General features: G+C 35.3%; 1 protein-coding gene across 1 annotated transcript in view; it reads right to left on the bottom strand.

Moving 5' to 3' along the window:
* The window catches only part of LOC124424442, a 76728-nt gene that overhangs the window by 38398 nt on the left and 23517 nt on the right, over nucleotides 1–14813 (bottom strand). Inside the window, exons 2-6 of the mRNA XM_046963498.1 lie at nucleotides 13400–13551; nucleotides 13162–13238; nucleotides 12966–13037; nucleotides 4679–4765; nucleotides 1–4017 (exon numbers count right to left, since the gene is read on the bottom strand). The exon at nucleotides 1–4017 is cut by the window's left edge and continues 1371 nt beyond it. Of these exons, the coding sequence (XP_046819454.1) occupies nucleotides 1–4017; nucleotides 4679–4765; nucleotides 12966–13037; nucleotides 13162–13238; nucleotides 13400–13551 (4405 nt within the window). The remainder of the gene's footprint in view (nucleotides 4018–4678; nucleotides 4766–12965; nucleotides 13038–13161; nucleotides 13239–13399; nucleotides 13552–14813) is intronic.

Below are 14813 nucleotides of genomic sequence, written 5' to 3'. Positions count from 1 at the left end.
TCTTCGTTGGAACGATCGATCCGTCGCACGTTCTCGAGTCTTTAGCAGCGAAATCGTACTGACCGCGACTACCACCACTTGGCGTCATCGTCTTATCGTCGCTAGCTGTCCGTTCGCCGGTTAACAAAGACGAAGAGGGCTCTTTCGTATGAACGAATCTCGAACGTTCATCGTTATCGTTCGATTCATATCTCGCTAAATTCATCCAATCGCATAAACGAGTAACTTTCAAACGTTCCTGACCGTCAACATTCGACGGAGTAAAGATTTTAGATTCAACGTTTCTCGTATTCTTAGATTCAGAAGAGGACGAGGAATTACGTTTGATTATATTTAAAAGTCCCAAAGGTCTATCCTGAGAATCATCCTCCTGCCTTATTATCATACGATAATTCGCCGGTGAAACTCGTTGTGGTTCGATGTCTTCGTTATAACATCGACGATTTAAAAATTTCGTATGTAGATCGAGCAATCTATCGGGACTGGTTTGTATCGACGTATTTTGTTGAGAAGGCGACAAACATACCAATAATCGTGGATCCTTCGATGTCGACAAACCCAACCATGGTACTTGATCCTTCTCGTTCATCTTTCCGTACTTTAAAACTTGACCATAAAAATCTGATATATTAACTGGTCCTTGATATCTTCTCGACGAGTCTACCTTGTCTGAAACAATGTTTTCGTTTCTATCAGGTATCTTTGAATCGGGATATCGTAACGTTAGACAAGCTAATTCATTCGCAGCGTCAGACACACCATGCTTGTTTAATCGATGACGGTCGTCAGCCTCAATATTTTCTACATTGTTAACGCACGATCGAATGTTCTGCAAGCCTTTGAATATGTTAAGCTTATAGGCCATTAATTGTCGAATTATCTCTAAGCCGAACGGCATCATGAGAATCTTTCTTAGGCTGAGATCCTTTAAAGAAGGTGGATGAAAAGTCAATGTTTCCATGTCGTTGAGAGGAACGTAATAAAGGTCTTCTATCGGAGAATAAGGTATTGGCTGAGGAGATTCGATATCATCGCCGTTATTCGAACCATTCGTTCCTTCGAATTTCAACAAAGACAGCTTGCACTTCAGGTTCGACGAACTGATTCCTCCTTTATTCTTTTCCTCTTCTTCTCTGATTATCGAACAAACGTCGGCGAGAGACGATTCTATCGAAACATATTTTACCGTACTCACGGAAGCAGCGCTACTGGATGAATCCTGACCTTGTAACTCATTCTGAGACATTACAAGTTCTTCTCCGCGTTTTCCATCGGTCGAAAGTTGCGTCGAATCTTTGATATTATCTTTCGTATTTAAAGACGACGATTCGTCCACGTCCATCGAATTCTTACATTCCACAAAACTTTCCTCCCTTTTGGATTCTGAATTTGAACTCTCCATACTTTCCTCGTTCATATATTTTTTAGAAATACTCGATTCTCGCAGGTGTTCCTCGACGGTCTTTATTTCTGTTTTCTCGTTGATCGTCTTCCTCTCACGTATCTCCGAACATCCATCGTCGAAAATATTTCTCGAACTCGTAGACTCATCCATAACAGATCTCCTCGTATCGATCCTATTTGATTCGATTTCCTTGTTACCGTCCATCGTTATTTCCTCTGTGCTTCGTGCTAGTTGATCGTTCGAACGGGTCGTCGTAACATCGACAAAAGCTATACCTTTTCCTGGCGCCTGTTCGTACAACTTGTCATCGGTTATTTCAGGATACTCTTCATTGCCAAGCTCGACGTTTTCGACGTCGTTACATAAGACGTCGCTCTTTGAAGGCGCGCACAAATTGGCATCCTTTGGTTCATCAGGAAAGATCTTGGTCAAGTCACGTGTCGGAATCTTTAATGAATCACCACCGTCATTGACGGGATCCGAACCTTCCTTTTCATTTATTGACCCCTTCATATGTTCGAAATTAACAAAGATATTTTCATTCGTAGACTCGCATATCGAAGTAGTTGCATCAAGAAAACATTGCACATCACGAGGAAGAGGTGGACGCTCCGGTATTTCCTCGATTTCCTTTATTTCCCTCATGGAGGAACGAGCCGGAGGAATTGGAGCGTTAAGGGAATTACTTCCTTCTGATAAGGAAATAGAGGATTCACGTTGAATGCAAAAGTTAGAAGATACTCTCGGTGGCACGTTTGGCGTACGCGTCTCGCTCAACGATCTATTTTCATTTTTCATTAACGTTTCCGAACGCTTTTCCGACAATTCTAAGGCACAACCATCCCCTTCGTTGGATTCGCTCGAGTTAGAATTGAATTCTTTCGTATTAAAGATCTCGGATACGTCAATAACATTTTTATTATCTTCTTCAGTTTTGTCCTCATATCTAGTTTCATTTTTCTCCACTTCATCGATCTCTTCGTTTCTCTCTTCCATTTCACTTTTCTCGATATTTTTATCTTCCTCCATACTCGTTAAATGACGACTTTTCTCCTCACAATCATCATTTCTTATATCATCCACTTTTAAAATTTCTTGCAGTTTATTTGATTCGGTAACGATCCTCGTTTCAGGAATTTCCACGTCCAATGTTTCTTCAACAATTTTTTCTTCCTCATCTTCTCGTTTTACATTAAGTTTCTCATCAAATATAATCACATTATTAACTTGATTGTTCATCTCAGATTGTTCCAGCTGTATTTGTTCGCACGAAAGATTTCCTTCAAATTTTTTAACATCAATCGGAACATCATTATCCGAAATAGAAACTCGATTTTCTTCATCTTTTATTAACAACTTTTCTATTTCTTCAGACGTTTCTTCAACGGACGAGTTTTTAATGTCATTAAATATTTCGATTGATTTTTTCTCATTCGCTAATCGAGATTTTTCATTAGTTTTAATAAGATCATCTTCCTCAGCAGTCTCCTCATCGACCAAGATTATATTTATCCCGGTAAACTTTTTATTATCTAAAAATTCATCCTCGTTTTCTTCATCTTCTGTCACCTCATTAATACATTTACATTCAGCTCTTCGATATTTTCCAATCTTCTCGTTAATGAAATCTCTAATATGCTGTTCTTCGTCACCCGATAATTTCTCTCCTTCTTCCTGAATTATATCTAAAAATCTATTAGCCGCCTGAGATTGATAATAAGTTTCCAAAATGGCCCGTTTCTCTGCCTTCTTTTTCTTCGCCATGTTCCCGGCCCTCTCGTACTCCGCTTTGTGATCCTCTTTCTCCGGCGAACTAGGTAATTTCAAGTCCTCAATAAAATTTCGCAATTTCCTTTCAATCTCCTTCGACATCGCGTTATCCTTCATTTCTATCTTACCTTCTTTAGAATTATTAATCTTTAATCTCGACTTTTTTTCAACGCTATCGTCGTTCAATCGTTCAAATCGATCCTTCTCAACGTCCGATTCCAATTCGATTATGATAGGTCCTGAATCTTCCATATCTAAACTTTTCTTCGTCTTTTTCATTTCAATTGTAAAACTATCTCCTTCGAGAAGCTTAACCTTAGAATTGACACTATCGGATAATGGTACCATAAAATCCAAAGGTTCGTCGACTCTTATCGAAGGACTGTCACCGTTCATTCTATCCATATTACCAGTTTCTAAAATTCCAACACCCGGTATGTGATCGATTGATGCTTCCAAAGGTAAACTACTGATCGTACTGATCTCGACCGTTTGTATTTTCGTATCAATTTCTTCTTTCTTTATTTTAAATTTATTCATCTTGATAAAATTTCTTGCTTTATCAATTCCATCATCTTCCTCCTCAATCGTCATCGTTGATATTTCGTCGATATTTTCGTTTCTCGAATTGGCATTCTCCGAAATGGAGTCGTTCGTATTCGACTCGTCAACGATTTCACAATCGTTCGTGATTTCCTCGAGTTTTGCCGATCCATCGGGAGTCGGTGGACGTTGAGATCGTTTTCTGTTGCGATTTCTGCGGTTTCTGCGATTGCGTGAGCCGTGAGAAGGCATCTTGTTAACTTCACCGTCTGTGACGTAGCCCGAGGAATCGCAATATCCTGCGAAATGCGGTCGCAAAAACGTTTTCCTTCGATTTCGAATAATTTACTTGAACTTATCGTTGCCGTTTCCTAAACGCGTGACACGTCGTTCGTCTTCTAGAAGGGGGCATTCTGTGCGATTAGAAAAGAACAAAAAAAGAACTCGATATGTCCTATCTAAGCGAATTTTCGCTACGTAAAACGAGGTCACTATCAAGATCTTTCCAAGAAATCGTATAAAATAAACGATGGTTCTAAGAAAAATAATTACTTTTATTTAACGACGACAAGGATGACGTTGATGATGATGATGATGATGATGATAATGATTAAACATGCCGAATAATCGCGTTTCCTTCGAGACAAATGCTGTTAATCGCAATCGAATGATAAAAGGTTTCGTTTTGCCCGTAAATAAGAAAATTTTTTTTGAAACTTCAATATGTATCACCGATAACTCTTTTTGCTGTGACGCGTTACGAAATAGAAAATATAATTTTCTCCAACTATAGAAAAGATAATCTATGGATAATGATGGCCGACACCATTTTTGAAAAGAAAAATAATTTTCCTATTGATTCTACCGTTCATGCAGAAAGCGTGTCCCAGCCTAGCGATGCAAATTTATTTAAAGTTAACTAAGAAGAAAAACATAATATAATATTTTCAAAGACCTTACCTTTTTTAGTGTCTACACGTTGATCGATCGTCGAGCTCTTCAAGCCACCATTCTGATTAACGTAGCTTTGATCGTTTTTAGTGTCATCTGAAAAAAAAAAGAAAAGAATAAATAAAAAATATAATAAAAGAGAAAAGAAAAGCAAAGAACAAACGAAACTTCCAACTTATTGTTTGAATTTCTAAAATTAATACCTGAAAATGTCTATTGAAAATCGATAAATAATAAATTATATATATTATCGGAGATTCGTCGAAGGTCGTTGTTAAAATTCGAGTTCGCGTCGGAAGTTCACGTCGTATAAATTTTCTACGTAATGGTAATAGATATCGACATTAGTTAAATTCGATTTATTATCGTCGAGAATAAGTTAGAATACGCGGTGTGACCTCTGAGCTCCGTGAATCACTATTATACACTGAACGCAAACGGACTCATGTCATCCATGAAGCACGCTCGATCCCTCCTTTCATATGCGTCATACGTAAATACAAACATTACGTATTTGTATTTGTATTTGCATAGATTTGAGTAAACATACACTATGTTACACGATGTTACGTCTTTTAAACTGTCAAAAAATAAGAACCACGTGCATTCGAAACGTGTATAAACCGAACTATGACGTTAGCACAGTTCGGTTTCGATCTTTAAATATTTCAATATAAAAATATAAATATATCGTACGATTTCATTCTAATACAAATTTCTCTAGAATTACAAAAATTTTCTTAATAAAATATCGTCTAATAATAACAAATATTTATTTATAAATCATTTCAATAAATACGATATTTTCTGATAGGAATTTTTAATTTTATCATTTTCAGAATGTACAGATACTTAAGTCTCGTTTTATAACGTAACAAAACTATTTATCCGTAACAAACGTACATTTGATTTACATTTGATCAAATTAATAAAATAAATTGAAATCATCGAAAGAATATATTTTTGTTCGATACTTTTATCTTCTTTTTCTTTCTTTTTTCCTTTTTTTTTTTAACAATTTGAAAAAATCACACAAACCATTTTGTTGTATAAAACTATCCACACTAATATTCCTCGTATTTCTAGTTCCTCATCCCACAAAATTCCTTTAAAACTAGCTCGTACGAGAAGCACTCTCGAAAATAAAATAGAAACGCATTCGAAGAGAGCTCACATCGACGCTTCGTACGATGCCCCCCACTCTCTCCCTCTCTCTTCCTCTCCCACCCCCTCCAACTCACACTCATACTCACTATCCTCTCTCTCTCTCTCATTCTCTTTCTCTTTCTCTTTCTCGCTCTCGGGATTCATGCATAGTGCCACTTCCGAGTTGGACTTCCTTCCGAATAAACAATACCGAGACAGACAGAGAGGGTATATGTATGTTGTAGAATACCCAACCCACATTTTCAATGTTCGTCGTATTACATCACGAATACGAACGTAATCGTCTCCGGAAGCAACCGAATTCTGACGGAAATTCGACTTTCGTTATGCTGCATAACTAATTAAATTTTGGAATCTCGACAGTTAACTATGAATACGTATGTACATCTGTATCCTTTGAGAGAAAAAAGAAAAAAAAAGATAAAAAAAAAGAAAAACAGAAAAAAAAAGAAAAAGAAAAAAGAATATTAACTTTAATTTTTCTCTTTTTAAGACTCTTCTATCGAAAGTAATAAATCCGGTAAAAAAGCACAAAGAAAAATATATATTTATCTGGAAAAATTTTTAAAGCCCCTTTTTTTTCTTTTTTTTAGTAAACTTTTCATCGATAACAACACAACGACGACGACAACGACGACGTCATCAATTTGAAACCTGAGTAGGGTCGTATCATGCGACTACGAAAGAGGCATCCAACGATCCCTTCCTACTCAAAGGAACTTAATTAAAGCCATTCATCTTCAAATTACACAGAAACGCGTAGGAGAAACGAAATACGAGGCGTTCCATGTCGGTAAGCCGATTCGACGTGAATATCTCGACAAGATGGGAGAATCTCTCTGGATATCTATCTACTCTCTTTCTTTCTCTCTTTCTCTCTTTCTTTCTCCCTCTCTTTCTCTCTCTCTCTCTCTTTCTCTGTCTCGCTCAGAACTCCGAAAGGAATAACATGGAATATGTAACAAAGAATGACGAGTTCATTATGAGAACCTACACATTGGATCATTTCGATCCCATGAGACCTTCGAGGTACTTACGGATACTCTCGAATCATACTTCATCGTGTTCGTTCTTCTAATATATGTAAGAGGTAAGGAAAATTATACCCTTGCGCAAAATTACACGCGATCTCGATACTTTCTCTCTCTCTCTCTCTCTCTCGGAGAGAATATATTTCCTTATTAATTTAAATGACAGATTTGCTTGTTATCGAAAATTTCACAATGACTTCAAGAAGTAATACAAACAAAATTATTTGTCTATATTCTAAAAAAAAAAAAAAAAAAAAAAAGAAGAAGAAAAAAAAACAACAAAACAAAACAAATCATGGTTACTCCGTATAATTGAAGAAAGACAGAAAGGATAAGAGAAAAGATTTCTGAAAAAAAAATCGAATGTTTATGATAACGCTAGAAGAGGGAAAGGGGGAGGGGAAGGAATGAATATAAAAAAAATAGCTGCAAAAAAAAAATACAAAAAAGAAATTATGCAATCGCAATCAAGTACAATGAAGCAAGCGTACGTCAAACTCGTTGCTGACGTAACGCGATGAACGCTAATCGTAGACGGTACGGAATCAGTATATAGCCATATAGGGTTTGGTGGCTGTCAACGAAAGGCCGAAGGGTTCGGAGAGAAGGGTACAGGGCGAAGGACGAAAGGTGGGCTCGGCACCTTCAGCCCATGACGACACCGCACCCATCGTAGGCGCGCGCTAAAGTACCCGTGTCCAACATGTCTCGTCGTCTCTTGTTCAACCCTTCGGCTCTTTCGAAATCGATTCTATCTGTCGACGCGGACCATTACGCTTCCGTTCTCGTCTTCTTGCCTACCTTCCTCCGCACCATCATCCACCCACCGCCAACCATCTACGATATCCAATAAAATTCGTTTCTATTCGTAATTGCAATCGTCCCGTACCAATCGAAATCTCGTTTTTCCAGACGAGATCAAACTTTTATTTCCCTTTTCTATTACAAGTTATATTTGTTTTAATCTTTGTTACTTTTCATTCGAGTTTTAAGATCCAGATTTTTTTCTTCTTATTATTTTCTTTTTTAACTTTTATTATTATTATTATTATTATTATTATTATTTTCTTTCTTTCTTTCTTTCTTTTGTTTTCTTTTTTTTGTCTTTTTGTTACCTTATAAATGATAATCTCGCAAGTTTTATTTCGTAGCCTTCGATCGATTTAATTCGATAAAATTTATTTTCTTTGACAACAAACGTATTGTGAATTTCTTTCGTTGCTTTTCATTTCAATTTATATTACGTGCTTGCAATTATTTTATATAGACGGTATTCATATTACGACGATTTTTATTTTTTGTTCCATACAATCGATTTAAATCGATTTTCTTTTTTATTTTATAGTAAATGCGCTTATTACATATTTTAATTGTTGCCTTTCACTCTAGTTCAGATTGTAATGATTTGTTTGTTATTTTATAGTCGATATATATTATATTTTTATTTTATAAACTTTTGATAGAACCAATATTTGATTTCTCTCTTTCTCTCTTTCTTTTTTTCCTTTTGTTTTTTTTAACATAACATCACTCCGTTCTTTTCTTTCGTTATATTTCAAGGGAATACAAATGTACGTTGAAAAATTGCTTCGAGGATTGAAATTATTCGTTTCCTGGATTACGCTCTACTTCACCGATTAATTATTTGAATATCTCGTCGACGTAGCACGCGATTATCAGGTATAAAGATTCCCCCAGTTAGAAATTCTGAAGTTAAAATTGAAAATTCACCTTTCGTAGTTTTGATACGGTTTTAAAAAAATATTTGCTTCTGATCCTTTTAAAAAAATATTTGCTTCTGATCCTATTTTTCTTTTTTTGTTTGTTTATATATATATATATATATATATATAGATAGATATAAGTATGTATATATATATACATTTTTTTAACATGTTCGTACATATTCCAATATATCATGATAGCAATAGCCATTGTTCTGGCACTAACGTTCAACTCAATGGATGACAATACGATCGCTCTCGATAAAAGCCGATCGCTGATTGTTCGAACATACGTGGAAATCGGGTCGCTAAACGCACATTACTCGATAAGGGAAATGACCCAGTGTTTTAACGGATGAATAGAACGAAGCCTCTAAATCGAATAGTATCGATCAATTGTAAGTTTTTGGGCTAACATATATATATATATATATATATATATATATATATATATATAAATATATATATATATATAAATGTGATAGAAAATGTCTATTATATAAGTTGACTTTGATAAGCGAAAATAAAACAAATGTTACAATACCGTAAAGAGATATCGATTTACCGTCAAATTTTGTGACATCTAACAATCGATCCAAACTCTCGATCAGATCTTCATCACGTAAATCGGTTCCCAAATCGTTTTCCTCGATGTCTCTCGAAAGTCTTTGGAGAATTTCTTCGGGCTCGATGGATATCGTTGGGTTTCGTTGAAAATCGTCTAGTTTCTCTTTTACACCGTTCTCAAAATTGTCAACGTTATTCAACTTGTCTTCCTCGTCCTTAAAACGAACAGTTTTGTTCTCTCTTCTAAAGGATCGTTTTCTTTTAGCATCATCATCCTCGCTCTTCAGGATCGACGAATTTCGATCGAGCAACTCCATCGTCGTTCCGTTTACCTCAAAACGTTCACGGAAGATCAAGCCAAGGGTTTCCACTCGGAAAAATCGATTCGTTTCGATCTTTCGTCCTAATTCATTCCTATCCTTGAAATTCAGTGTCTTTGAAATCCCAATGGGGTCCGAGGTAGAAGTGTCCGCCATTTCGGGAATGGCAACGGTATTTATTCTCTTCAATTCTAGGCTATTGAATTTGTTTTTCAAATTTTGATTAACCTCGACGTTTCTGAAGCATGGCGGCGGATCTATAAGGAACTTAAAGTGCTCGTAATATTCACGCTCGAGTTCCTCATCTTCAATCCTCCTTGAACTTCGATTCGATTCTTCGAGTCGATCCAATCTATCTAGAATCTCCTTGGTCGTACTGACATCATTTACAACCTTCGAAAGAGCTTCGCTTCCTCGATCCTTCTCTTCCTCCTTCGATTTGCACTCCCTAATAGAATTCCGTTTCTTCGATTTCCGGCTCTCCAGTCTCGTCCTACCATGAGAACGCTTCCTTCGTTTCCAGGAGGCACTCAGTGATCGGAGTATCGGAGGCAACCGAGTTCGTGACGTCACGAAGGATATTCTTCGTTTCGAGTCCTCGGAAACTAGTCGGATTGGCCGCTTCGTTATAACTAAAGGATTCGTGATTTCTATCGAACTGGAAGGAATAGGATCCTCATTCGTGCCGAGGCATTGGGAACAACCGAAGAACTTCATTCTTGAAAAATCTTTCAAACTTTTCCTTTTTGAACTATACCAATTCTTTCTTTAATTCATCCTCTCTCCTCCCTCCCTCCCTCTCTTTCCTTTAGTTGTGTACTTTTAATTACACGAAAGTTCCAATTTATCCTATAAACGCTTTATAATCTATGAACGATAGGTATATCCATAAAATTACGTAAACAGAATTCGATTTGTCGTACGAAGGTATTGTTCCGTCGAACAAAGCATTCAGTGTTACATTATAGATTTCTATAAACGCTCATGCACCGTTTCTCACGATAGACGTCGATTGACCTCTAATTGATATTGTCACGATAATACTATAATACTCTACGGTATAATATAGACTATTTATGAAACAGAAGAAAATAAAGAATAGCAATCAAAAATTTTGTTCACGGTACTACAATACTCTTTTCAACGAGTTGTTACTTCTTTTTTCTTTCTTTCTTTCTTTCTTTCTTTTCTTTTTTCTTTCGGGGAGTCCATACAAAAAAAAAAAACAAAAAAAGAATCCTTTTACGTAATTTCAGAACATTCACGAACTGTTCGGTCGGCAACGCCCTTTAACCGTCGATAGTAACGACGCCTTCTGTTCCAACCACCAAGCAATTTCCTTTTTCTCGAAAAGGAACTATATGCTTAGATTGCGTTAGCTAAAAAAGTGACGTCTGTCGATTGGTACTACTGCAATATTTTTCCTTGAATCAAACACAATCGTCGTGATCGTTGCTGATGCTGTTGTTGTTAATGTTGTTAATGTTGTTATTGTTGTTTCTATTGATGTTGTAGTTTCTATTGTCGTATCGTGGCTGTTCTTCTCTAACATCTTCTATTTCCTCGAGGGAACAAATTCATCTCTCTCTCTTTCTCTCTCTCTTTTATCGTTCGAAATCAAAGATCGCAGGAGTTTCAATCGATTCGATGGAATTAAATAACGCGAGAAGATCGGAGGAGTTCTTGAAGTACGCTCGACAAGGTGTTCGTGAGCACTGACAGAAAGGTGGGTCGAGTTCGAAAAGGAAAAGGAAGAGGGTCGCCTTCTTGTCGTAGGGCGTCTTGTAAGTGGAGGGTGCGCCGTCTCCTCGAACGAGAACGAACTTCTTCTTCTTCTTCTTCTTCTTCTTTCTCTTCTTCTTCTTCTTATTCTTTCTCTTTCTTCTTATACGGACAGGTGTGCCGGTATACGACTATCTCTGTCTATGTGGGTTCAACTTAGTGTGTCCATATATGATAATATGGATGAGTATATGTACGTCTGAGATACACGTGCAACCTGTATCGTTCGTCCCTCTTAAGCTTCTACTACATGTTTGTCCGTTCATCGTAGCGTGACGTTTGTGCCAGGCAATTTGCAGAAAGAAGCCGGTAATAAAGGCCTCGAATAACTACGACGGCTACGCGATGACGGTTTCATTTCTTTTTCTCTGTTATTTTTTAATCTTATTCTTAGTGATATTTTCTAAATGATTTGACGTTTTTTTCTTTTTTTACTCTTTCTTTTCTTTTCTTTTTTTTCTTTTTTTTTTATTTCTGATGAACTTTTTTACGTGCTATAATTTACTATTACGTTTTAAGGAGACAAATTGAATCGTTTTTCATCCGATTCGAAACTTCGTTTGAAAGATATTCATTGAAATTGATTAAAAAAAAAAAAAAAAAAAATAATAAATAAATAAGTAAAAAAAAAAAAACAAGAGGAAAAAGAATTCGAAATAATATTTTTAATATTTCTCTTATTATTCCCTACAAACATAAATAGACGAAAATATATCGAATGAAATAATTAAATGTTACTATTTCGTAAATTATTCGTTTGTTATCAACATGATCGAACGATTTAACCATTTCACGATCAAAAGTATTAAAATGTCACGTTCGAATTTCTATATATTTTATTAATGAAATGTCATATACAAAACGTTTCGAACACGTATAATAAGAAATATCCATATTTATTTTACGATAACGTTGAAATCTCGTGTTGTTTTTCCAACGTTTTTAACCTTTCCAAACTTTCGATCCGATAGTTTAGAAATTATTAATTATTCCTATTAACCGAAACAGTTACGATCATTATCACGCGAATTATCTCGGAAATTCAATATTTTAGTACGATAATGCTTGTAACCACAACGATTCTCCGAGGTAAGCGGCTTTTATGCCAGAAACATCTATGACAATGTATCGTGAAAAATTATTAACGGTCATTAGTTAAATAAATGAACGATTTGTTAATCCAGATAATAACGATAGGATACACCACGTTGTCTCATTCATTAAATTTTTTCAACGGTGGATTCGGTAAAAGCATTTAAATTATATCGACATTTGGGATTGAAATTGGTGCAAGAAAATATCGATTTCCGATTATCATGATTCGTTATATTGCGAGTATTTTCATATCGCATTCCTTTTGCGGAATTCGTTAATAGACTTTAATAGATTGAAAACAGTTACCTATCCAAAAATAATAAACAAGATATTCTTATTAAATGCTATATAAGTGCTATATAAGTGAATCGTTAAAATTTATAATTGAAAATTTATCGGAAATAAGAATGATCATAAATTATGCGATTATTGAGTAATGTAAAAGAAGAGGTTTCTCCGATCAACTTTTCTTTCTCACATAAATTTGAATTACATAAATATATAGATGGATAGATAGATAGATAGATAGGTAGATAGATAGCTAGATAGCTAGATAGATAGATAGATAGATAGATAGATAGATAGATAGATAGATAGATAGATAGCTCACCTGTGCCGTTTTTTCTCGCTTCGGTCGCTATAATCCGTGTATTCGAAGTGGTTATTGTCCTCGTTGTTATTTCTGCACAGGAAAGTCGTTTGTCAAAGATTTGAAGGGACTTTAATTTAACGGGAAGAAAAAAAAAAAGAAAAAAGAGAAAGAAAAAGAAATCCGAAGATAACGTTTTAATAACGAGATGACTTACTCTTTAACGTTTCGGTCGATGTATTCTCTTGTAGGCTGCTCTTGTAAATTCTTCTTTTCGGTGAGCCAATATTCTCCCTTTTGAGGAAGTAATCAAAAAAAAAAAAAAAAAAAAAGAAGAAAAAGAAAAAGAAAACAAAAAGAAAAGATTAATTGTTAATTACTTCTTATAAACTGATTTTCATCGTTACTTGAGGATAGATTAAACGATATTAAAATGATAGAAATTAATAACTCACTGATTCAAACCAAGCTTCAAATGATCGCCTGCATTACGTAATAGAGCGTGAGCCTCGCTATTTGTCAGTTCCCGAGTGCTTTTGCCGTTTATACTACTAATTAAGTCACCCTCTCTAACCCCTTGCTGAGCTGCCTTACTACCAGGGTTTACCTGAAAATAAATGAATAAAAATCAGTCTTGGAAAATGTAAAAAAATTAAACACGTTAAATACGTCTTATCTCGATCGATAATATTAATTTTTCTATACTATTATATAATAACGTTAACGTAAGATATATTTCTAGCATGCACGATTCGCAATAATAATATTGCGTTTCCGACATATGCATGTACGTATACTTATAAATACACAATGTTCTTGGTCTGCCCCTGGAAATACGTTTCCACGCGAACGTGAGCTAATTCAAAGCAAGTCAGGTAGCCAGACTACAGGCGTACAGTACACGTAAGTACTTACATTGCGTGTACGTATATATACATATACGTATATGTATATATATATATATATGTATATATACGTAGATAAGACAATAGTTAAAATTCTCACCGTATCATTGGATCTTCGTTGCGGTGATAAACGAAACTTTAACATTCCGAAGATCGAAGATTTATACTTCGCGATAAATTCAATATTTATCTCACGTGTTAATCTTCGTTATACTGTCAAACCTAAAGACATTACTATCGTATTATATCGTACGTAAGTCTACTTTATACGCACACTATAATGACACTCCTATTCACAGAGAAATTAGATATTTTATTAAAATCATTAAAAAACGCACGTGTTCGACGTTGAAGCGCAATTTTGTTTGTTTGTTTGTTCGTTTGTTTTTTTTTTCTTTTTCTTGTTTTTATATTTTCGTTTTTCTTTATTTTTATAAAACAAGCTGAAAAAGAAAATCCCAATCGAATGATAAATTTGAAATTTGCGGTCAAACTTATATTTTTTAGGTTCGTTATCGAAATTTAATTGGATCAATCCTTTATTTGCAATGACGATGTTGACAATGCAATCAACGTCACGTGATCAGACTCAGATTCGTAAAATAAACAATAAATATATATATATATACATATACACATATATATATATTTATATATATATATGTGTATATATATATATATCATCTCTCTCGACCGAAACAATAGTGACGCTTTAATTACACGAGGAGAGAAGGTAGAACAAAGCGACAATGTACAACGCGCGAGCGAAGTCGACGTACTAGCGCGTCTCTTCCGTTTCTGTATGAAGAAGGTAGAGGGAGAAAGGATGAGATAGGGATAGATAGAGAAAGAGAGAGAGAGAGAGAGAGAGAGAGAAGGAAAGAGAGAAGAAAAAGAAAGAGAAAGAAAAGTAAAGATAGTACATCCCATCTGACGCCAGCGTCGCCACGGCGCCAGTACTTTC

Source organism: Vespa crabro, chromosome 5 (assembly GCF_910589235.1).
Source record: "Vespa crabro chromosome 5, iyVesCrab1.2, whole genome shotgun sequence".
In the NCBI taxonomy this organism is placed as follows: Eukaryota; Metazoa; Arthropoda; class Insecta; order Hymenoptera; family Vespidae; genus Vespa; species Vespa crabro.
The sequence above is the reverse complement of the archived record's forward strand: the minus strand, read 5'-3'. Positions and strand labels throughout refer to the sequence as shown.